General features: G+C 39.2%; 1 protein-coding gene across 1 annotated transcript in view; it reads left to right on the top strand.

Moving 5' to 3' along the window:
• The window catches only part of LOC112145536 (receptor-type tyrosine-protein phosphatase gamma), a 215430-nt gene that overhangs the window by 155850 nt on the left and 36453 nt on the right, over nucleotides 1-23127 (top strand). The window contains exons 5-7 of the mRNA XM_024270824.2: nucleotides 8556-8651; nucleotides 18254-18320; nucleotides 20816-20973. Coding sequence (XP_024126592.1) covers nucleotides 8556-8651; nucleotides 18254-18320; nucleotides 20816-20973 — 321 coding nt within the window. The remainder of the gene's footprint in view (nucleotides 1-8555; nucleotides 8652-18253; nucleotides 18321-20815; nucleotides 20974-23127) is intronic.

Raw genomic sequence — 23127 nt, 5'->3', positions numbered from 1 at the left:
CCTTTTCTCTCCTTTCCAGCAGTAAACAGTCAGAAAATCAATAGGTGATGCTTCGGGCTGAAAGTGCGACATGCTTCACATCCAGGTTCTGCTGAAAGGACGTGTTTTCATCTGAAAGTTTCAGTCACGTCTTTGTTTTGTTCCTCTAACGGGAACATGAACCTCTTTCCCTTTGTGCTCTTTGCTCTCCGCAAATATATTGATTTCTTTTTTATCTTCACTCGCTTCGTCTCTGCAGGGATGACTGATGACTACCAGGTTAAACTCTCCTCTTTCAGATCTTCGCTCTCATTTCTGATCATCTGTCTTTTTACTTCTTGATATTTCTAGAAGAGGCCCATATTTCAACCTCCTCCCCAGAACAAACCAGATGATCAAGCTGTATTTCCCCCCTGATAGTGTCTGCTGAACATGGTTTGTTCTTTTACTGTGCTGAGTTTGGGCTCTGGTCTGCTTCAGTTCTGAGGCAGTCAACCCTCAGATGTGAAGGCGTTTAGTCACCTGACCAAGGACCTGACCTGAGAAACAAAGAGGGCACCAGTCAATCACTCCAGCCGTTCTGCCACAGTTTTATTATTTTATCTATTTTAAACGATCAGAATCATAAAGCTGCCCTCTTTTATATCTGAAGCCACAGTGGGAGTCATGTCTTTTTCATGGTTCAGCCCCTTTATTCCACTTAATTGGGTAGCCATCAAAGTGTCTTCTGAGTCTCCCCCAGGAGTGGAGTATTTCCAGCAGCAGACTTGATGCTGCAGACGTCCTGGAGTGTCGCTGCAGGAACTCCAAGAGCTGAACTGACCTGAAAGCAGATCAGAAGCGTGTTCCTCATTCAAACATCAAGACTCGAGCACACACTTCTTCCTGCACCCAAACGTGTGCATGCAGGACAACTCATCATCTCCACCCAAGCAAGAGTTTGATTGTGACGTTTCTCCTATTTTATGTTCCACTTTCATTTCCTTTAAATGACAATTCGCTGTTTGGAAATTGCCGCCAGATGTCGTTTTTCCTTTTAATTTCTTATAATTGTTGTAATCTTCTGAAAACTGCTGGATGATGAGACTCTGATTTTCTGATGTAGAAATGACTCAGCATTGTCTGCCTTATCCTAATTTCAGCTTCAACTTGACAGAGTAAAAAAATGAACTTTACCATCTTAACTTTGTGAATGTACTGAACTGACAAATCTGTAAATAAAGTTCATAGGCTTCCTTCATCCATACAGACGACACTTAAACTCATTTTTTAGTGTTTTTGACATGTTGTTGTATAATTTTTCTGATGATGAGGGACGTATCTGAGGAAAATCAAGCTTAAAATAGCATTTCCGAGTATTTCTTCACGCAAATTGTTGTGAGTCAGAAGCAGACAAAAAAATGTTGTTAGAAAAAGAACAAGTCAGAAGAAAATATGGCCACAAGCTCCCTGATTTATTCCATTCCAATGCATCCACTTGTAGACAAATAGATCCATGTAAGTCTTTGTATTCCTCACCAGAACTGGCATCTGCCTCGAAGCTGTACTGCTGGATAGCTACAATATTGCTCACCATTTTTATTGCGCCTATAATGTTAAGTTCAGGGGGTGAGGGGCCGTAAGCTAGCGGGAGAGCATGTCAACAAATAGATGATGGAAAGTAGGGTCGGGGTTACTTGGACTTTTTAAAATTTTGCCTAAAAATGGCATAATCTCCAATCTCAAAAGATGATGGTACTTAAAACTGTCTGTGATGTGCCCGAAACAACATGAAACATGTGCCTGAAACTAAAAACTCCAAAATAGAATGGGAAATGGTGTACACTTTTCTACCTTTTTAGAAGGCCTATATCCCTGTAAAGTCACAGTCCTGTTCACCCATGCACACACACATTTACACACTGCTGAACACTGGCGCCAACCTTAAACCATCAGGAGCTAGGATTTGGTCATGATGACAACCCCCACAGAGAAAGCTGCTTCAGCTAGTCTGAATGTCTGCATGAATAATCTACATTAGTGTTGGACCTAGACAGTAACTGGTTCATAAATATTTGAGTCTTGGTACGACAGACATCTCTAAAGATCAGATAGCACTTTTCTCTGTGGAGCATCTTATAACGGAGGAAATTTGCCCCTAAGGTTGAATGCTCTTCATCCAGAGACCCCGCAGAAGAGGAGGAGCTTCAGCCACAGGCACCATTATTTTTTACATTCTTGAGAATTCTTAAAAAAAAACTTTTGTGGACTTTTTCCTGACCCTAACTTGACAGATGCTTTAGCTTTAGCTTTTTTGTTCAGAAACTGGTTAATTATTTGCAAGCAAAAGCTTTGAACCTTTTAATTAAAATCCCTTTCTTCACTTTATTGAAGAACTGGTTCATCTCTTCATTTGCTGAGCACCACGGGAGGCTAGGGGGGGAGCAAACAATATTTTTTTCATCAAAGCAACGGAAATGAAAACCCCACAGATTCAAAATGTGTGAAACATTTTTTATTGTGAATAAAAGAAACGATCTAATTTGTCTCGTATCAGTGCTTGAATGTCGCTGTAAATAAGTGTTTGTGGTTGTAAATTGGTGCCTGATAAATAAAATGACCTGAAATTACAGCTGTGGCGTCGCACCACAGTGACTCTAAGTGGCTCCAGAGTAAATCTATTGAAGAAGAACTCAAACAAGCAAAGAGAAAAGATGGGGGTCTTTCTTTCTTCGGGCCATGTGATTGTTTGGAAAAGGAAGCGTTTAAATCCCAGTGTTTCTCAGATGTGTTATATATGGCCATTCTTCTGTCATCCAACCAATCCCTGAGCTGCAGCATCGACCCACTGCTCAAACCCCAGCTGTGTGACACTATCTCACCTCATGACAGTGTTGCAAATATGATCTACCACCAGGTAAACTCTGCTGGGGTCAGCTCCTGAATGTCTTCAAATGTGTATTTAGAGTTCCCACTCAGTGGAAATCATGCTTTGGTGTTTTTAGCATGTCTTCATGATGGAGGACATGGTGCAATTTATAACAATTAGGCTTTAGATTGCATTTCTATGTATTTCTATATTCAAATCGTTGTGAATTGGGAGCAGACAAAAATTGGAAAAGCCTGTAGGCTATGACATAAAACCGTAGAACAACAGCAGATCAAGGTCTCACTGCTCTGGTCTATTCTGATGCATCTAATAGCAGACCAAATAGATCCATGTATGTTTTCCTTTTCCTCGTCTGAGCTGGTATCTGGTTCTAAACTGTACAGATTGATAGCTCTGATATTGCTTACCATTTTTGTTGCACTGGTAATGATAGATTGGGGTTGTGAGGAGCTTTAAGCTAGCAGGAGAGACAGATGGATGACAAGATGTTGTGGTGGGCTTCCCATCAATGCTTCCGCCCACAACTCAGAGGCAAGATTTCTGTTTCCTGTGGGTTCTATCATATCAGGGCTTGCTGGCTTGGTCTGGGGTCATTGCCGTGGTTCTCGCCCTTGCGGGGGTGGCTGGAGTTCTGCACTGCAGACTCACAGCTGTGGAGTGGACTCCGTTGGTGTCCCAGTCTGGGTGGCGCCGTAGCGATGTTCCTTTGACTGAGCTGGCTCCTGGTATGATAGAATCCTCCATACCGTCTCCTCACAGCAGAGCCAAGCCTTACGTTTATTTTACAAGTTTACAAGTATTCATTGTGTGTGGGGTCATGGGTGTATGTGTTATGGGGAGGTGTGTGTGTGTGTGTGTGTGTGTGTGTGAAGGGTGGGTTAGGCTTTTACCGTGTATGTTTTGTTTTTACATGTAAAGAGCTTTGAGTTGCTCACAGTATGAAAGGCGCTTTTATAAATAAGGGTTTGATTTGATTTGAAGATTTAGCTAAGTACAAAGAATAATGACAGACACTCCCCTCGACGCCATTTTTTGACAATGTTCCAAATTTTTCGTTTTTTTTATGTGCTGGCTGTTCCCATTAAATCATGGGTCCCCCACCCTTGGGACGTGGTAACGAACGTGGAACCTGTACCGTGTGAAGGGTTAGAGTATCGGGTTAGGGTTAAGGTACTGGGTTATAGTTCGGGTATTGGTTCCAGTCCGCGTCCCGAAGGTTGGGGACCCCTGATTAGCATATGCATTTTGTCCCTGTCAGTGGCTCAGTACCAAGTGGCCCTTGAACTGGTGCTTGTTCATGGCTCAGAGGTTGGGGACCCCTGATTTAATGGAAACAGCCAGCACGTCAAAAAATAACGAGTTGTCAAATGGCGAAAAGTGGCGCTGAACCATACGTCCATATATGATGAGTTGGGCGTGAGAATGAGAATTTACATTTGTAGAAATCTGGTTACCCTTCAACATCTTAACTTGTCTGCTGGGCTTCTCACTGAAACATTTTTTGTTCAGGAGGCATGTTCCTTAAGCACATGTAAAAGTTGAACCTCTGCCTCTCTTTAGACCTTTCTGTTCCTGCTCAGTCTTCTGTTTTTTGACCCATCCAGACAGAGTTGTTGTGGATTTCAAACTTTGGTGTGGTAGCGCCACTGGTTTCCAGAGGGACTGATCTACAGTTGATCTTTGCTTCAGGTCTTCTCTGTTTCTCTGCTTATTGCAATATAAAATGACGTTGAAAGGAGTCAGAGCTTTGTCTCCTTCTCTGGTCACCGGCGGGAGCCATCTCCAGAGTATAAGCATAGTACATCTTCCAGCTGCCCCAGCGCACAGTCCCCGGATGCTGCTCAGCTGACACTCTGACAATCACTCACATGAGACTTGAGCAGCACACAGAGCCTCGCTTGGCGCAAAGTATTGTTTGTGCCACTGTGCCTGCTTTAGCGATCATTTCTATCAGGACCTGACCTTATGTTTGCCTGCCGCCTGTCTCAATCTACTACTATTACTGATCTGCTATACCCGAAGTCTGATCTGTGATGTTCTCTTGCTCGTGTTTGACCTCTGCCTACCTGACCCTGCTTTAGCTTTGTGGACTTTTAGCTTTGTTGTACTCTGTCATCCAGTCTGTGCTATTAAACTTGTTGCATGTGGAACCAACCATCTGCCCATTTGTGACAGACGTCGGATGCATGATCCGAGATGAAAGTTGATTTAAGGGATTCAGAAATTCTCATCAATAAGTCAATTCTGGATGCAAAACATGATAATGTCATTTCGCATTTTTACAATTTTCCCAATTGGACCATTAGGTTTTCTGTGTACCCCCTTAGTTTGAAACTGTTAAGAACAAAAGAGCTGGAGGGTTTAGTCATTGACTGGTCATCCTCACCCTCATGTTACTCCAGGACCTAATCCTGTGTGGCGGGGCCGTCACTGCAGTGAAATAAAGTTAATGTCGCCATTCTCTTGAATCTGCGACATTCAGGTGGACCTCAAGGAGCAACCGGAGCTGTTGCAGGGAGGTGTTGAGGCTAAACATTACATCTAACAGGGCTGTCTGCACACTAGCATGAGGGACCCCAACACTATTTTTTATTACTATATAACTGTTATTTTTTTCTGAAAGTATAAGTTTTTTATTAAAGTAAACATTGTAGGAATCTCATAACTTTTCCAAATTGACAATAGGAGTTCATGACACAAATCTGTTTTCATCATTCCTTGTTTTAAAGTTTCATCCTGCAGTCTAAGTGAAAGAAACCTGCATTGTTACATTTGAGGAACAAAGATCCAGATCCTGCACACAAATCTGAGCCTTTCAGGTTTAAATTTAAAGCACATAAGACTTTTAAAAGACCTAGAATCCTCTGTAGAAAGCTCTGCTCACCTTTATTGTGAACGGTTTTTTGGGGGCACATGAGTAATTCCTAACTCACGCAGAGATGCTCCTGTCTTGTACCATGATGGAATGAGTTCATGTACGTTTAGTTTCAGCAGGTTGTTAGCTTTAAATCACTTCATTCTTCTCCCTCAGAAACCACTTACGTCTGTAATAATGAAGCATCACTGCAGCAGCGGAGGCTGCCCGACTCCTCGCTGTGAGAGTCTGTCTCCAGTGCTTTTACCCTCTCACATACCTCACATATTAATGCTTCATTATGTGCTTTATGCTGTAACACTTCTGTGTGCAGTTTAAAAAAAACACAGGGTTTTGTTCAGCTACCTTTAGAAGGTCACTCCATTGACTTTTTTTCATTTTCAGTAAAGCTTTCAGGTTTGTTGGAAAGTTAAAAGTTAACTTATCCTGCTATTTTTGAGCCTGTTAGCAGAGGATGATTCAAATGAACCAAATCTGTGGAGATTATTGAGGAGAATCCTGGACTGTGATTGATCTGAATGTAACAAATGATAGTTTGACTGATACTCAAACCTGTCGCAATTTGATGCTTTTTATACTTTTCGTTCCAGTGTTGGATAAAACTTTAGCTGTGGAGAATGACTTTGCAGAGGTTGAGTCCCCCGTCCCCCAGAGGCGACCTTGTTTTGATTTGTTTCCTCTGCAGGATGATTATAGTAGAGCGGCAGCAGGACTGGTTTGCCTCAGCGTTCACATGTTTTTCTGAAGTTTTTCTGCTGTGCTTCATAGATGGAGAAACACCACAGCTGAGATCAAGATGGCTAAGATGCTGGTTTTTGCTGTGGGGCTGCTTGTAGCTTTTTCATAAAAATACCAAGAGCTATGGTTACTCAGCATGAGAACGTAGTTTCTCTGGATTCCCGTAAAGCCAAGTTTGCAGGTAAAACGATATTTCTAAATGGAAGCAAAGATCAGGAGGCACGGATGTAAACATCACCCGTAGCTGGTTCTGGTGTACTGTTCCGCTGCACAATGGGGAAATCTATGTGCGTGAATGATGCTGACAGAAGCACACCCAGATGTTTCCTGTGGGTCATTGACTGGATTCCCCTCTAGGACTCTCAAAGACACTTTAACAATTCCTGAGTCAGTTTTAATGTAAATAAAAACCCATCTATCAGTCCCTAATGTGCATTACTTATAGTTTCATCACCATCATTAGTGCAAATTCTTCAGCTTTTTGTTCCGCCTTAATTCACACGCTTAATAGCAGTCTATGGAATGTGTTGTTCCAGATGAGAGGCTTTGCTTCACATTCATCCAACGGTCTTCGCATCGATGTTTACTCCACAAACATCATCGCGCAAAAAGCATCAGCTGCAGCGAGCACAATGACATTTATGCTTAATGTACTCTGACACACACTCAGGATGCGGACGTCTGTAAGTGCATCACTCCTCCATGTTTCCACGGCAACCAATGCCACTCGACTGTTTTGGATAGTTTGCTGTGTTTGTGTGTGCGTGAGTTTCGGCGAACGCAGACACATTATCGTGGTCTGCTTTTTAGTGCTGCTGACATCCGATGGAAGCGTGTGCCGGTACATCTGCCAAAGATAATGCATGAAAACACACGGGAGCACCAGGATTCAGTGGGACTCCGCAGGGACAGGCGTCCGTGAAATGATTCTATGTGTGGGGATGATCCCTCTGGCAGGTCACTAAATGAACTAAAGCAACATTTTGGTGTTTCTGTATTTAGAAATAGTCACTGAGCGCAGTGGATGCTGTGGTTTAAATTGAAAGGTATGGTTGTTACAAATGTGCAGACTATTTTACACTTGTCTTTTGATGTGATCGAAATTGTTACAGCCTCTAATTTAAACACTTCTAAGTATTGATTGATTGATCCAAAGTAAAGTATTTTCTTTTACCAAAACAATTGAACTGGAGACAAAAAAAGTATTTTCAAAATAAAGGTTGGCTTTGTGGCTCAAATAAATGGTTCCACTTCCTGTGGAGTTCATGTAGCCCTAAAACAATAATCTAAAGTTTTCTTTCCATTTTATTACAGCTGATCTAATGTAAAGCACAAATAATACAAGATTAATTTTCATAATTTTATACTGTAACTTAGAGTTGTAACTTACCTTCATTACATTGTAAAAAACAGGGTAACTGCACTGAAATAAGTTGAATTCTAACATTACTACATTATATTAGGTTTTTCTTGCTTTCTTAGTGTAGCCTTTTCAGATGAGCTTGACTGTGAATTGAAAATGTATAAAATATTCAATAAAATGTCTTGGTATTTTATTTCTGAGTGTTTTTTTTCCTGGTTTCCTCAACATATGTGGTTGTTTGAAGTAGGGAGGACTGAAAGGGTTGGTTTGTACGTCTTTGGCTTCTTCTGTCTAGCCCCAGTCTTATGTTTCTCCCTTTTTAGACCTGCATATATAATGTTCTGACCTCTTGCCTTCATGGTGCTTAGTCTGTTGTCTTGATAGTTTGGATTTTTGTTTCTGCCCAGGTGTTCTGTCTTTGCAGTGTCCTCTGATTTCCCAAATTCTATCTGGCTGCTCATCCATTTACATCAAACCTGAGTCCTGCGGTCAGGTGCACCTCCACGTCAGTGTAAATAATGGAGATCTGTGTTTCTGGAGGCAGGGGAACTTCAGAGGCTGTCAAATTTGATTCTTGTGTTTTTGGTGTGCACGCTCTGTTCTTGTTCCACACCTGTTGCTCTCGACAGACTGCACACACAGCTGAGCCCAGCAGTTTGAAGGCTTTCCATTGTTGCCTGTTGTGAAGAAAGTGTGACACGTGTTTGATTCAGTGTTGCGTTCCTTCACAGATGCAGATCTTCATGTACAACTCGGACGACTTTGACAGTCTCGGCGCGGCGCTCAGGCAGAGGAGGATGATTGCAGCCATGGCAGTCTTCTTTCAGGTGGGAGCATCTGTGTGTTTGTGTCCCCAAAGACCATCATCAGTCTGTGTGGTCCCAACTTCAGATGAGTCCAAATCTGAAGTTTGAGTGATCTGCTGATAAGAGGATCAGAAGCTCATGTTAGCATGAAGGCGGTGAAGAAAGTGAGATAGTATCACAGTGACCCTCACTGTGGCTGCACACTCTCAGTTTTTGATGTTTACAATTGAAAACATTGTTTCTGAGCTGGACTCGTAATTAAAGTTGAACTCGGTGAAGGCTGGCTAACAGCAGAGCTCCGTGAGCGACGCCCACGCAGGGTTTCTCTGACAGCCGCAGCTCTGATTAGAAATGGTGTCGGTGTAACACACAGGTGGGGACGCTGATGGACTCTGACAGCATTGTGCTCAGGGCTGATTGGACTGATAAACAGATATTTACCAACCATGACGTCCGACACAGAGCTCTGAGGCTAAGCGCTCCAGCCCACAGATGAAGAGAAAGGATTCATTTTCAACCACAGACATGTTTTCTCGCCTTTCAGTTTTTTTTCTGTCATCTTATAAAACCTGAACACGGTCATGCTGGAGGATTCAGTCAAGCACCTCTCATCCCAATGGGATAATCATTCAGCCTGTGCCATGTGCCAAGGAAGACTGTTTCTGTGTGCTGCCATGACAACAGCTGAAGCTGACTTTGTAGGATTGTTCAGTGTTAACTTAAAGATGTAGCTATCTCAGCTTGTACTGTCGGTGCATTCTTGTTTCATTGTTTTTTGTAAGGTTACATACATGTTTGTTGTTTTGGAGCAGGGCTCAGGCTTGTGATTGGCTGGACACACCTGGACCAGGTGATCACCAGTGAGAAACGCAGTGTCTGAGACGACTGTAGAGCCTTGAGACCTGGAGCTGAAAAAACGCCTCCATGATTTAAAGCTTTTTCTGAGTTAATAAAGTTTTTTTTAGTAACACAACTGAGGAAAGAAAGCAAGGCTGTGAGAGACAGAGGAACTTAGTTTTTCAGACCTAATTCTACTGCTGGTTTCAAGGCAGAATATTAAGATTTTCATGTTTTCAGTTTTCTATCTAAGTTTGCCAGTTTATCCTAAAAAGTGTGTATCAATGTCTCTGTTGTTCTGAGACAGTGATTCTGATACACACAGGTGTCTGGGGGAACCTGACAACACTTGAAGGTGGGGGAGATGGGGGCTGGTTGTCACGTTGCTAATTACAGCCACCCTATGGGGCACCATGATTCGACACTGATGTCCTTCTCATTTTGCCACAAAAAATGTTTTTCTCCTGCAAACAACAATGAAATGAAGACACATTTTGTAGCTTTCATAGATTCAAATACCTTTTTATCTTTTTGTTGTTTTTCCATATGAGCCCTGCACGCTATTAGTTTGGTCAAAATCAAACATCTATTGAAAACTTTCTTTTTAAGTTGAACCATTCCCTTTCTTCTAAGGTAGAGACGGATATATTTTTTCGAAAAATGAACTTGGGGTTGTTGTAAAGTGTTTGCTTTGAATCTATCAGCCTTTACATGGGTGATAATGCTTTATTTAAAAAAAAAGGAGAAAATAGAACTTTTGATGCAAACTGAATAGAGTAAGCCACAAAGAAAGTGATGCTTGATGAAGACAGCCTTGGAAGCATTCCACAGTCTTTCCAGTTGAATTGAGCTTTATTTAGGTCGTCATTGGAGGAATATGTTGTATTGATTTGCAGTGAAACTTTTTAAATAAAAGAATAGGTGATAAAGGAAATATTTTGAATACATATAACTCTTGAATTTTTCAGTCATATTGCATACATTCCAAATAATCAATAGTTTTGTTATGCCAACACAATACATTATGCATTTATCGTCATCACAACATCAGTCTGTGCAACACATAGAAAAAGACTGCTTAAATTACGTTAAATGTTTACACATGCAAAAATAATCCCAATTTGTTAATTAACAAAAATGTAACCTCTTTTATGTCAGATATTCACGTCCTATGCAGATGTGGGTCGTTGGGGGTATAATTTAGGTTCTGTTGAATTAGTTTAAATAAATATGATGCAGTGAAGTAGAAATGATACATTCGTTGATTTGCTACATGTTCGTGTATTGCAAGTCATATCGTCATCGCAATATTGATCACTAATATCGCACATCACAAGTTTTTCTCCTGCAGCCCAAGTTTTGTTTTCATTTATGATCTAAAAATAAAACAATAGTAATAAAAAGTTTAGTCATTTTTTTTAATAAAAAAAAGAAAAGTTACACAATTGTTTTGTTAATATGTTTGTGTAAGAATGTCTTGGACTGCTGAGAACTATTTATTGCACCAACCAAAAAAAACAAAAAAGGAAAATAGTTTCAATCCAAAAAATCAGAGTTCTCACTTCATACATTTATGATCATTAAAATATGTTCATTGATTAGCAATTTACTCATGAATAAAAATGGAGATATGAAGACTTTATTGCTACTTATTTTTTTTAGAATTTTTAATAAAACACAACTTGATAAACACTTCCTAATATTGTTATTTAGTACAAGAATGAGGTCACAAATGAAGCTCTTAGATGCCACCGTAAAGTCACTATCCATGTAGTTGCAGTGGTATCATGCTTAAAATAAAGTCAGAGAGACTTTTTTCAAAAATCTTTTAAGATAAACCTACTTATCTTATTTTAATACTGCCAATATTTTTTGAACATTTTGTGTTTATTACTCCTGAAGCTCAGTGGGTTGAACAGCCAGTAATCTTAACCAGATTTTTTTTTTTTTTAATGAGAGTTCATTTGAAGTCAATCTAACATCTTTGATTTAAATTTTAGGATTTAAGTTTTCTTTTTTGTAATAGTTTATGTTCAGGTTATTAAAAAGGTTTATTATTCGAAATAATTACAGTGAAAGTGGGAGGGGCCTTCAGTTACAATGGGACTCCCACTCTTAATTTACATATTAGAGCAGAACATATAGAAACAAATACATGATGAAAAAACAATTGAATTTTTTTATTTAATTACGACAAAAATAAAGTGGTTTTTAGTCTCTTTTTTATGTTTCAGGATTTCTTTTTGTTAGTTTTTTCCTCTATGCAAACTCTTTCAAATCCTGACAAACAATCTTTAACACTCTGGAGGCACTGAAACCCCTTTTCTTGTTAGTTTGACATTTGTTTGGTAAATAATGACCCAGCTTGATGCTTCCCAATAATGCCTAATCTGATATAACATTATCATGTCCTGAAATGTCAAGATGCATAACTGATGGAGCGAGGAGTTTGTTTTCTCATGACTGCCCCTTATATCCATCAGTTTTAGGCAGAAACTTGTGCAGTTACCTGCAGAGAGGAGGTGCCGCTCCGGAATGAACGATGAACTGGGCCGATCCTAGATGCAAACTCAATCACATGGATATTTGCGAGGCGCTCTGCAGGATCATGCGGATGCCTGCCTGACTGCATGGATTTTTTTTTTTACATGTTTTGTTAGTAACAGCTTAGTGTCACGAAACAAATATATGGATCAGTGCAGTAAAGTGCTTCCCTGCGATCTGCAGCTGAGCTTTCCCACCGTGAAACTGTGAAATCTGAATTTACTGGATGGCTGCTTCTACAATGTGCTGAATGTCTCCGGTCAACAGCTTTAAACTCATTTTGGTTCTGAGAGTCTTAAAAATCTGCACCATGAGGAATCCTGCTCAGGACTATACGCCTCCAGATGAACTGTTAGACACTCAATGCTCTTGTTACAACTGACATATTTAGAACAATGAATCATTTAAAACCATTTAGTAGAGTTCATTTATAAAATGTCATTTTACAAACAATGCTGTCTTAATGAGCTTTACAGAAACTTCAAACTGAGGTTTAATATCTATCATTATTATAATCCAACTCATTCAAAACAAGCCGCAATTATAGTTCAATAAGGTCCAGATAAGTCAGTGTCTTAATCACAATAAAATGATATAAGTTAGCAACAGAAAACATTAAATGGTTTTCTGTGCAGTCCTATATTGAGTAAGCAAAGGTTAGTTCAGAGGGTAACTCTCTCTAAACAGAACAATTACAAAGATGTCTTCAGGAGAAATGTAGGAAAATCACTGCTGCTACCATCCAGGGTCCAACAAGACAGAAAAGAGACAGAAAACATGGGAAACAGTGGAACATGTACCGCAAGACAAAAAAGAAAGTAACGCATTTGCAGTAACAGTGAGAGAACAGGACAGAGAGCACACAAACACTGGAACATGTTTTGTAAGACAAACAAGGTCAGTTAGTGTCAGCAGTAAAAAGATACTGAAAATACTGAATCATTGGCACAATATTAGATGTAGACATTTTTTACCTATAAAACATTTAATGCAACAATGAAGCATGGCTGTCCTACCCACTTCAAAGACAGGACTATTTTGGAAAAGGAACATGTCAGAATCAGTCCTTTAACCCTCATGCTCTCTAATGGGGTCCAGATGACCCCACCCTTATACTGATGTGTGATCCCTCCATGACAAAGGTGGACAGGATTTTATGTCTGCCACGGACACCAGTGAAGATAAAAAAATCAGTATAAAAAGAAAAAAAGGTGTCTTGTGGGTTCCAGATGACCCCACTTTTAATGTAAATATGCCAAGGATAGCACAAGAGTTAAGCTTGGAGTCTATATGCAACTCTAAATAGTAGACTCTTGAATGATATTATAATACCTTTTTTGTTTTCTTTATTTATTAAAAGAAAAAAATATACTATAAATTGCTTGTCAGTGACAGAACAGCAGATAATTATTCAGCAAATAAAGTCTTTTTTTTCTTAATTTTAAATAAAGAAGTCAACAGAAACATAATTATCTCAGGTAATTAAACTTGAACTTAAACCCATAAAGCCCACTACATCAAAGAATTGACTTTTCTTTTTGCCAGGGCTAGTATTGCCAATATAATACTGATACTTTTTTCTTGAGATGTTGTGTATTTTTGATTTTACTGTGATTAGGTGTATTGCAAAACAATATGTACTGGACGTACATTAAATATAGAACATGTATATTAATAATGGCATAATACCATCATAATATGAAGAAAATAATAACTAATAATAACCATTTTTTTAAAGCAAAAATGATACAAAAATGTAAGTGTGACAGAACCACAAACATATATACAAAGAAAAATGTTGCCAGATTGGGTAGTTTACAGCAGAAATTAGGTTAGTATTTATTCAGATTGGGCTGTTTTTTAGCCCAACCTGGCAACCCTGCAGACAGACAGATGCTGCTCTTTCATGAACTCCGTAAGTAAATTCAAGCTCTTTACTGTTTGTTTTGAAGGAAAAACTGCGACGAAAGTATCCAAAGTATCGATGTCACCCCACCTTAGTATCGATAATATCAATACTTAGATTGATAGGCCCATTCCTAATAAACACAAATGCATAAGCTAAAGCAAGTAAGCATTTGAATTAGTTTATTTCTCCACCAAAAAACATTGTTAGACGGTGTCTGGTGGTGAATGCTCCCATCACAGTGCTACTAAAAAAAAAGGATCTGAAAAGTAGCATATAAGTACAAAAGTTAATGCTGAGACAGTTTGTTCATGTTTTTGTGCTTTTTTTAGAAGATCATCATTTAAAGGGGCATTTTTTTCAAATTGCAGTAAAGCTGTTTTTTTTTTGACCATCAAAAAAGGACCATGGCTTTTTATTTAAAAGATCTCCAAAGCTCCTTCGTACAGTAAATTATGGGAAATGCCAGAAGAGATGGACAACATCAAAGTGGGTCTAATAACATGAAACACAGAGGTGTTTGGTCGGCAGAAAAGCTTCAGAGATTAGAGTTCATGTTTCTCTGCCTGAAAGATGTAATCAGCCTGCAGTCAGACTCAAACAACAAATTCAGACTTTTTAGGGTAACCACAGTTTTAAAGAGCTTCATTGCTTCAGTTTTTCTTTTTTCAATCTGACCTTACACCCTGATACTCATGCACTCAAACGTACTCACAGATGGAGAGGATACGTGACAAGATCCAAAAGTTAACATTCTTTAAAGGCAGAAGTTTAATGTTCAGATGTTAAATATCAGAAAGATTTAAACAGAAAATAAATCTTTAACTAAAAATGATCAAAGGTCTTACTAAAGTCACTTGAATGTCACCACAGTGGCCCTGAAGTGAAAATCACACCAAAAATCTTTATGCTAAAACAGCTCTCTTTGTGTTTCATTTTATTTTCTGGAAATTACTTCTCTTTCCTGAAATGCCTGTTTTTTTATTTTGCTTCATTTTGGGGTTTTGGTTTCTGGAATGATGTTTTTTTTATTATTTATTTTCCTTTTTTTGTATTTTGGGGATCTTTAATATGTTTTTCCACCGGTTTGTTAGTGTGAATTGTGCTCAGAGCTACCATATGACACAGTTATGAAACTTTTCTGATTCTTCTCATGCAGTTTCCATATCAGGCTGACTCAACAAAAGATGAAAAAATATCAACATCGTGTTTTACTTTCTTCCCATTAGGTCATTTCCATAGATTTTTTGTCAATATTAGTTTGTCCCAAATTGATTGACTTAAAAAATTCCACAAACTTGAAAATAGAAATAAGAGTAAAATTGACATCTAAAGCAAAAGTTGATGGTTTTCTGCACAGCTTGCTAGTTGCTGAAACCCCTACTTGCAGTCAGCAGGACCTCATCTCCTGTCAGTAAAAAGAAGTCAAATCTGACCAACCATTCCAGAATTGTCTGATCATGGAGCGGATCGAAGTGGCCATTCAGCTCCTACAACACCAGGAACTAAATAAATCTCTTGTTTAAAAGTAATCAGAGTATCTGTGGCTCTGCTGACAGAGAGGCAGAGGGGTGTGTGTGAAGTGGAGGAGAAAAAAGTGAGGACATGTCATTTCCGAGCATGGTTTCTTTTTTCCATTTGTCACAGCAGTCGGCGTCCCTGGGGGAGACGGAGGGGATGGATGGAGTTGTGAGGGGAGGAGGGAGGGAGAAAAAAGACAAAGGGATACAGGAGAAACGAGAAAGGAATAGACAAAGTGAGAGAGCGGGGCGTTTTGATGTGAGGCCCCTCGGCCTGAACTCTCCAGGGACGAGCCTGTGGGCTTTCGGAGACAAACATTAATAATGAAACTCTAATTCTCTGTCCTCTTTTCTGTTTCCTGTCTGTCACTTCCTCTCCACGTCTTTGTAACTGTTTCTCCTGATCCTTTCTCCTTCACCCACTTTCTCTGGCGTTGTGCGCAGAAACATAATCCCCTCAAGTTTGTGATGGCGAAGCGGTTTTGACTGTGGGATGATACGACTTTTACTGTCTTGTTTACTCAACTTTGTCACCTCTGGAAGAGTCAGAAACAAAAACCCTGAAATCAAAAGATGCTGTATTATCTGGTGGTAAAAATATACAGAGTATATAATCTAGAGTAGGTTAAAAATGTTTTAAAAATAATCTTAATTTTTAAGATGCAAAAATGCTTTTAAAGTCCTTCGTAAACCAACTTTTGATCTATTAAAAAGTGTTTCCAGTGGTCTTTTAATTGATTATGAGGCCATTATATCACTTTTAGTAAAAATAGAAAAAAATGGCATTCTCTTGGACATAGTTTCTGCAGAGTGACAGTAGTTCATTAGAAATTCGCCTCTGAATTGTGGGCGGGATTATTGATCCAGAGTTAGCCTAACCCCACTTTCCATCATCCATCTGTTTACACGCTCCACCGCTAGCTTACAGCCCCTCACACCCCCAACCTAACCAAAAAGTGAGCGATATTGGAGCTATCCAGCTGCTTTGAGCCAGATGCCAGCTGTGATGAGGAAAACAGATGTGCATGGATCCATTTGTCAGCAAGTTTGTGGTCTGCTCAGCATGTTTTTCTTCATCACAAAAATGCACTTTTTCAAATGGCGGTTTCTACGTCTGCTTCTGACTAAGCAACGAAATACTCAGAAATGTAATTGTGAGCTCAATTTTCTCTATATATGTCCTCCATCGTGAGAAAAATGCCAAAAGAGTATGTTAAAAACACCAACAACGATACTTTCATTGGACTGGGTCTTTAATACAATTTTGCAGCTACTGGGATGTTTTGAAATCAATCACCAGCAGCTACATTTAGTGTGCATCACAGCTGGGCTGTATTCATCTCAGAGCATGCATGGGCCTTCAAAGTGAGGCTGGGTTTAGCCTACAGGGACTCACTCAGAGTGCTATCTGTCTATGGCGTTGGTCATTTTTTCAGGATTTCAATACCTTCACATTTGTGGGGCGGGGGGGGGGATTATTAGAATATTGTGTACCTTTAGATTCTTAAAGAAAATGTGTTCTGTCTCCTTTTCCTCAAACTGTTTCCCATACTGAACATATCTGTGTACTTTACAGTATGTATTTGCAGGATCACCGTATTCTTAAATATTTCTTTAGATTTTCTTAGAAATACCTGAAATTGCAGAGAAGTTACTTTTCATTCAGATATTTATGCTACATTTTGAAGAACTGAAAATGTAAACACACAAGTAATAATTAGCATGTGTGCACTTGCACTGTTGTTCAGTAGAGTCAAGAACTTTCTGGAACCTTTTTTCAGACTGGAGGTTAACTGTGCATCCCTCCTCTGTTCAATGCCATACTCACACAAATGTGCACACGCTCAGCACCTAGAGAGCTAAGACGAACAATGGTAGCAATATAGTAAAGCATCTGAACCTCAGAGATTAATTTTTGCCAAATTTCATGATTTCATCAAAGTATGTTACCATTTTTTCAGAAAAGTAGACTTAATTATGACAACTAAGAGCTGCAAAAACCACCAGGCTGAAGAGGTGACCTCACTAAAGCTCAAAGTGATTGTTGGGTCACATGACTACATGACTCCTCTCCTTTATACACACCCATGTGTCCAAGCATGTAAAGATCCTCAAAACCCAGGGATTCGAAGGGGTGCAGAAACACTTTGGTTCACAGCTGACCCTTTATATTTCATTCATAAACATTACTTTAGAGCAAAACACAACATAAAGATTTTTCATGAACTGCCATGAAACCCACACTGGTCCATCAGATAAAAATACATTCACAGTCATCAACCTGACAGAAAACATACTTTGTAAAAATTCTATAAACACCTTTAATCTCTGAGGCTTGCAACCTCAGTAAGGATTCATACTCAATTAAAACAGTTGGAAAAAGGAATAAATAACATAGAGCCATTATAGAAATCCACAATTTCATAAAATGTCTGCAGCTTTCATGTATTTCTCCTCTATCAGATCAAAATACGTTAAGAAGCTCTTTTATGTTCTGCTGAAAGGCCCCAATAAAAGTCACTAATTGGTACTTTTTGTGCTTCGCCTGCATGGATTTTCCTGCCTCCATAACAACAATGATTCTGTTGAGGGGACGGGGCGTCTCTGAGAGTCTGTTGACTGCTGCACTTCTCCTCTCAGCATCTATTCTGGGGTTTAGTTCTTGGTCCACTCCAGTTCAAATGTTAGGCACCAACATTGCTTAAGTATTTTTGTTCTCCAGATTGATTAATATGAAAAATTTGCTGGTGTCAGACTAGATTCGTGCATTCTGATAATTTCAAGGTAACAACAGACCTATCATTCTGTTTTTTCAGGTAGGGGGGAGGGACTATCATGCCGCCGATGCCATAATCCATGGCCTGAAGGGCGTTGTGCACCACGGTGAGTCCAAATAAACCCAATCTTGCACTATGCATGACGTTCATGTAACGTGTTCTGTGCATGCTCTTAAAGGCAGTCAGATTCTTTATCAGGCTCCTCAGTCTGCGTCTATATTAACTCTTGAAGATCCAGGCGTACATTGCATCTGAACTTTTAAAAATAAACCCCTATCACCCTCTCTTCTGCTCTTTTTTAAATCTTGGTGGCAAAGGTAAAGGGGAGATATTTCCCACTGCTAGATTTTGGGAATCCAAATGATTTTCAAAATAAAAGCGTATGAGCTTTCTAACTCTTAAACTATATTTCTGGAACACAACTTCATGCATATTAGAGGGAAGTCACAAAAAAATTGTTAAAAGCCGTCAGTGGTTGATGGATGCAGTTAGCGCTGTAATTCAAAGATCAGGACTTGTGGCTAAAAAATATATATATATATATATATTGTCTTGCCCGCAAAAATGCAGATTTAGTTCATTTTAAAAGATTTTCCACAAAAAAGCAGGAATGGCAATGAAAACTGACTAATCTGATGAACTGGATAAATGAATAGAAACTATGGAAGGGAAACTTCTATCTTGTATGTTTCTTAAACTTGATATTTTTAGTAGGATCATTGAAAAAGCAGTACATTTACCTCAGGCTGGTTGTGCTTTTTAAAAACTCACACCTTGTTATGTGTGATCAGTAACACATGGTCAATATGCAACTGATACCACACCATCTTTCAAGTACCAAACCATCTAATGATGTTTCATTGACTCAGGTTGTATGTGTTTCTTTTAATGTACAAATTTGGATATATAATTTTTTGACACTTTTCAATAAAATTCTATCTTTAAAAAAAAATCTGTAGAGTCAAGTTATGTTAGTTCAGGAACACTAACCATCAGAGTACATTAAAACCGATTGTGTCCGAATTTCCCCCAATCCCTAACTACTGAAAAACTATATAGAGCCTTGGATTTTAAAGGAAATTCGGACACGATGCTCAATACTTTTCTTTCGCTTATCTAAAGCCCGGATATGACGTCAGCGATTTTGCAAAGTGAAAATCGAATAAATATGAACATTTCACGACATTTATTTGACTCCTTTGTGTTCTGATGGTGAAAACGTGGATGGTGTATTCCAAAACTACATTTAAACACATTTTTTTTGTTCAAAAGTATTTGACCGCAATGCATTGTGGTCTATATTCGCTAATCTAGTGAGCATTGATGCATACCAGTTTTTCGCAAAGATTTCTGGGAGATTGTAGTGCACTCGATTTTGGAATTTGTAGATTCGGACAGCACTAGAAAATGCACTATATACTGCACTATGTAATGATTAGGGTGGGAATTCTGACACAAGCTCAGAAAAAGACACAAAGTAGTTAAGATCTGCATCAACTGGCGGGTTTTCTCCAGAAAAGCTCACAGCATGGAATCTGCCCTGCACAGGAGTATGTTTGACCCCAAAGTCTGATTGGTTTGGTTGTTGGGGTCTCTCCCATCTGTGCTCTGGCGTCATTGATGGGCCAAGATTTTCATAAGTCTTTCAGAGTAAACTAGATTACCATGTATGATCATGTATTACTTTTGGAATACTAAAGAACACATAATTAATGAAACCCTAAATCGATTGGGCATTTCTTGGCCATTACTACCCAACACAAATACCACAGACACCCAGCGTCTGCACAATTGTGCATGAGCTTAAAGGAGCCTGGCCACTGTTAGAGTCCGCCATCTAAAGCAATGAACTCCTGTTAGACTCAGCAGCTATTGGAGACAGGTCACTAAAGGAAGATATACAGAATTGTACATTTAAAATGAAAATGTTATGTTCTGCTCCGCAGAAAAAGTGGGTGTTAATGTTAGCCAGGGGTGGTGCTGGCAGCACACACTCTTCCTAGAAGGGGCTGTTCTCACTTTGTGACATCAGCTCGTGAGAACCCGCTTGTTTACGTTTGTTTGGTGGGGCTGGTGCTCATAACAATGTTTTTAGAGCAATGCTCAGAAATGCGTGAATGGATCAAAATACCCCTTTGAGGTTGTTTATAGTGAGGAATGAACAGTATAATATACTTGAAAGCTCAAAAAGACTTCCCTAAACTTGATTACACAACACCCATGTCAAACTCTCAAAACAGCTTGACCACAAAGCAACAACAAAAACATTATGCTCTAAAAAAACTAACCAGAATCATTCTGAATGGCAAACATTACATGCAGAATATACTCAGAAGTTTGTTTTGGAGTCGTTCCACTTGGATAGCAAGAATTATAGTACAGTAATGTGTAATAAATGAATCCAAAGTAATTACAAAAATCTGCAGCGCTGCATAAGAAGTCCGTGAGGCAGTATTAATAATAGTGTTTATTTGTATGTATAAAGTGTGGGTGTGAAACGGATCAGAGCAGAATAACTGGTGTGAGGAGATCTTTAACCTGCAGGGAAACTATAAAGTCAACTAAGTTGTCCTGACATTAGTTCTACGATGAATCTCACAGAGAAAGAAACTTTCCTGGAGCCGTTTGTGCTGAAGGACCTTCTGCCCCCCTCGCTGGGAAGCTACTACCGCTACTCTGGCTCTCTGACAACCCCACCCTGCAGCAAGGTGGTGGAGTGGATCATCTTCAGCAGACCGATCTACATTTCCTACAAACAGGTGCGTATTTATAGAAAAAGAAGGACAACAAATATAATTGTGGAAGACAGTTTCATGCAGCCAGGCGCATGCATGCACGTTTGTGGAGCCTCACAAACACCTGTCACTGCTGTTAAGGAGCTACAACAAGTATTCCCGTAATTCAAACTGACCTGATCTAATATTCCGGGCTTCATTTTTGCCTTTTTCCTGAAAACTAATTAAAAGTGTCTGAACATTTTCCAAGGTCTTCTTTCTTCTGAAAACGAGCTGCATCTGCAGCAAGTATTCAGACTAATGGGCATACTGCTGCAAAGGGGCATCGGAGGGTTTATGCATGACCTGACTCAGACAACAACACACTTTTAAGCAAAAACGTATTGTGCTGGAACTTGATTATACTACCACCCTGACAGATCGTACCTTTATGCTGAATAAATCAAGGTATCTGCTGATCCACAAAGGGAGATGAACTCAAATGTTCAGGCTGCTCAGCCAAGGGGAAGAAATGCCAAACAGAAACCCAATCAGGTAAGTGAAAAAGTGGTTTGGCACCTGGACAGACCACAAGAACGTCTTGTGCTTGAAACATCGGACCATTGAGCAGAATATTGAAAGGTCCTGATAGAAAGTGATGGGTTTACCAGCATTGACTTTTTAAAGTGCTTTAACCCAAAAGAGACAGAAAAGGTGATATAAACCAAGGCGGTATATAGAATTGGGACATGCCCCTAAATGCTGTGACTGCCCCCCACCCCACCCAAGTTTGATGGTCTGGAAATATCCACAATTATAGTTGCGAGAAAAATATGTGAATCACTTGGGGTTACTTTAATTTCTGCATGAATTTTTCATAAAATATGATCTGATCTTCATCTAAGTCCCATCACATGATAAAAACAGTTTGCTTAAATCAATATAACTTCGACTTGGTTGAAGTTATTGCTGCCAAAGGAGGTTCAACCAGTTATTAAATCCAAGGGTTCAATATATGTTTTTTCCACCCTGCACTTTGAATATTTACTCATTTTGTTCACTGAAAACACATAAACTTACAATTTTTGTGTTGCATTAGTTTAAGCAACCTGTGTTTATCATATGATGTGACTTAGATGAAGATCAGAACTTAATCTATGAAAAATTCATGCACAAATACAAGTAATACCAAAGGATTAACATACATTTTCTTGCAACTGTAACTAGAGAAAAATAAAAATTATAAGAAAAAAAAATGCAAAAAGATAAAAAAATAAAATAAAAAAAAAAACACAAAAAAATCTGTAATGTGATAAAAACATAATGAAAGACAAAAAATGTTAGGATGGATGGACAGATAGATGGACAAATATACAGTTATGAAAAGAACAAAAAAATGATGACTGCAGCCTCAACAGGGCTGGTTTGTGTTGGTCCCAATTCCGGTAAATGCAGAGGGTCGAATCAGGAAGACCATTCAACATAAAACTTATATCAATTAAGTAAAGAAGCAGATAGATAGATATATGGATTGGTTGAACTGATATGATGTTAGCATGGTTTTCTATGCATTATAGAGGCTCAGCATCCCCAGACTCACTCCCCTAATATGCTACCTGCACCCCAAAAGTGGGACTGGCTAAATCTGGGCCTGGAGTAAATTGGAAATATTGTGGATTTAATTTGTGCTCAAATTAATTTGTGTCTCTAAATTCAAATGTGAAGAGTAAATATGATTCTGACACATTTAAATGCAGGAATATAAATACTTAAAACTACGCTGGAGAAAAGTCTTTTAACAAAAACTATTAACCTGAAGATAAATAGTCAAACTCGCAATTGAAAATCCAGTTTTCTATTCACTTCAGTCTATTTTTAAAGCTCAAATTCATAAGAAAATGCCCAATGGAGTCTGTGTCGCGCCCACAACTGTGAGACAACACATTTCACACACTCACTTGTGTGACAGCTCATGAGACTTTACAGCTGTTAGCTGAAGGAGGGGTGCGAGGACTGAGTCATCCCTGACCCACCCACCGGAGAACCCATTAATGTGCAGCAGCAGCATCGCTGGGCATTAAAATGCCGAACCCAACAGGTAAAGCTTAAGGTCAGTAATCGTGTCGATTCTGATCATCTGGCAGAACAGACGTTTTTTCTGTTGCCTGATTTTGTGACTCTGCTGCAGCGTCAAGGCTG

This window comes from Oryzias melastigma, linkage group LG5 (assembly GCF_002922805.2).
Source record: "Oryzias melastigma strain HK-1 linkage group LG5, ASM292280v2, whole genome shotgun sequence".
In the NCBI taxonomy this organism is placed as follows: Eukaryota; Metazoa; Chordata; class Actinopteri; order Beloniformes; family Adrianichthyidae; genus Oryzias; species Oryzias melastigma.
This window is presented reverse-complemented; position numbering and strand designations above follow the sequence as displayed.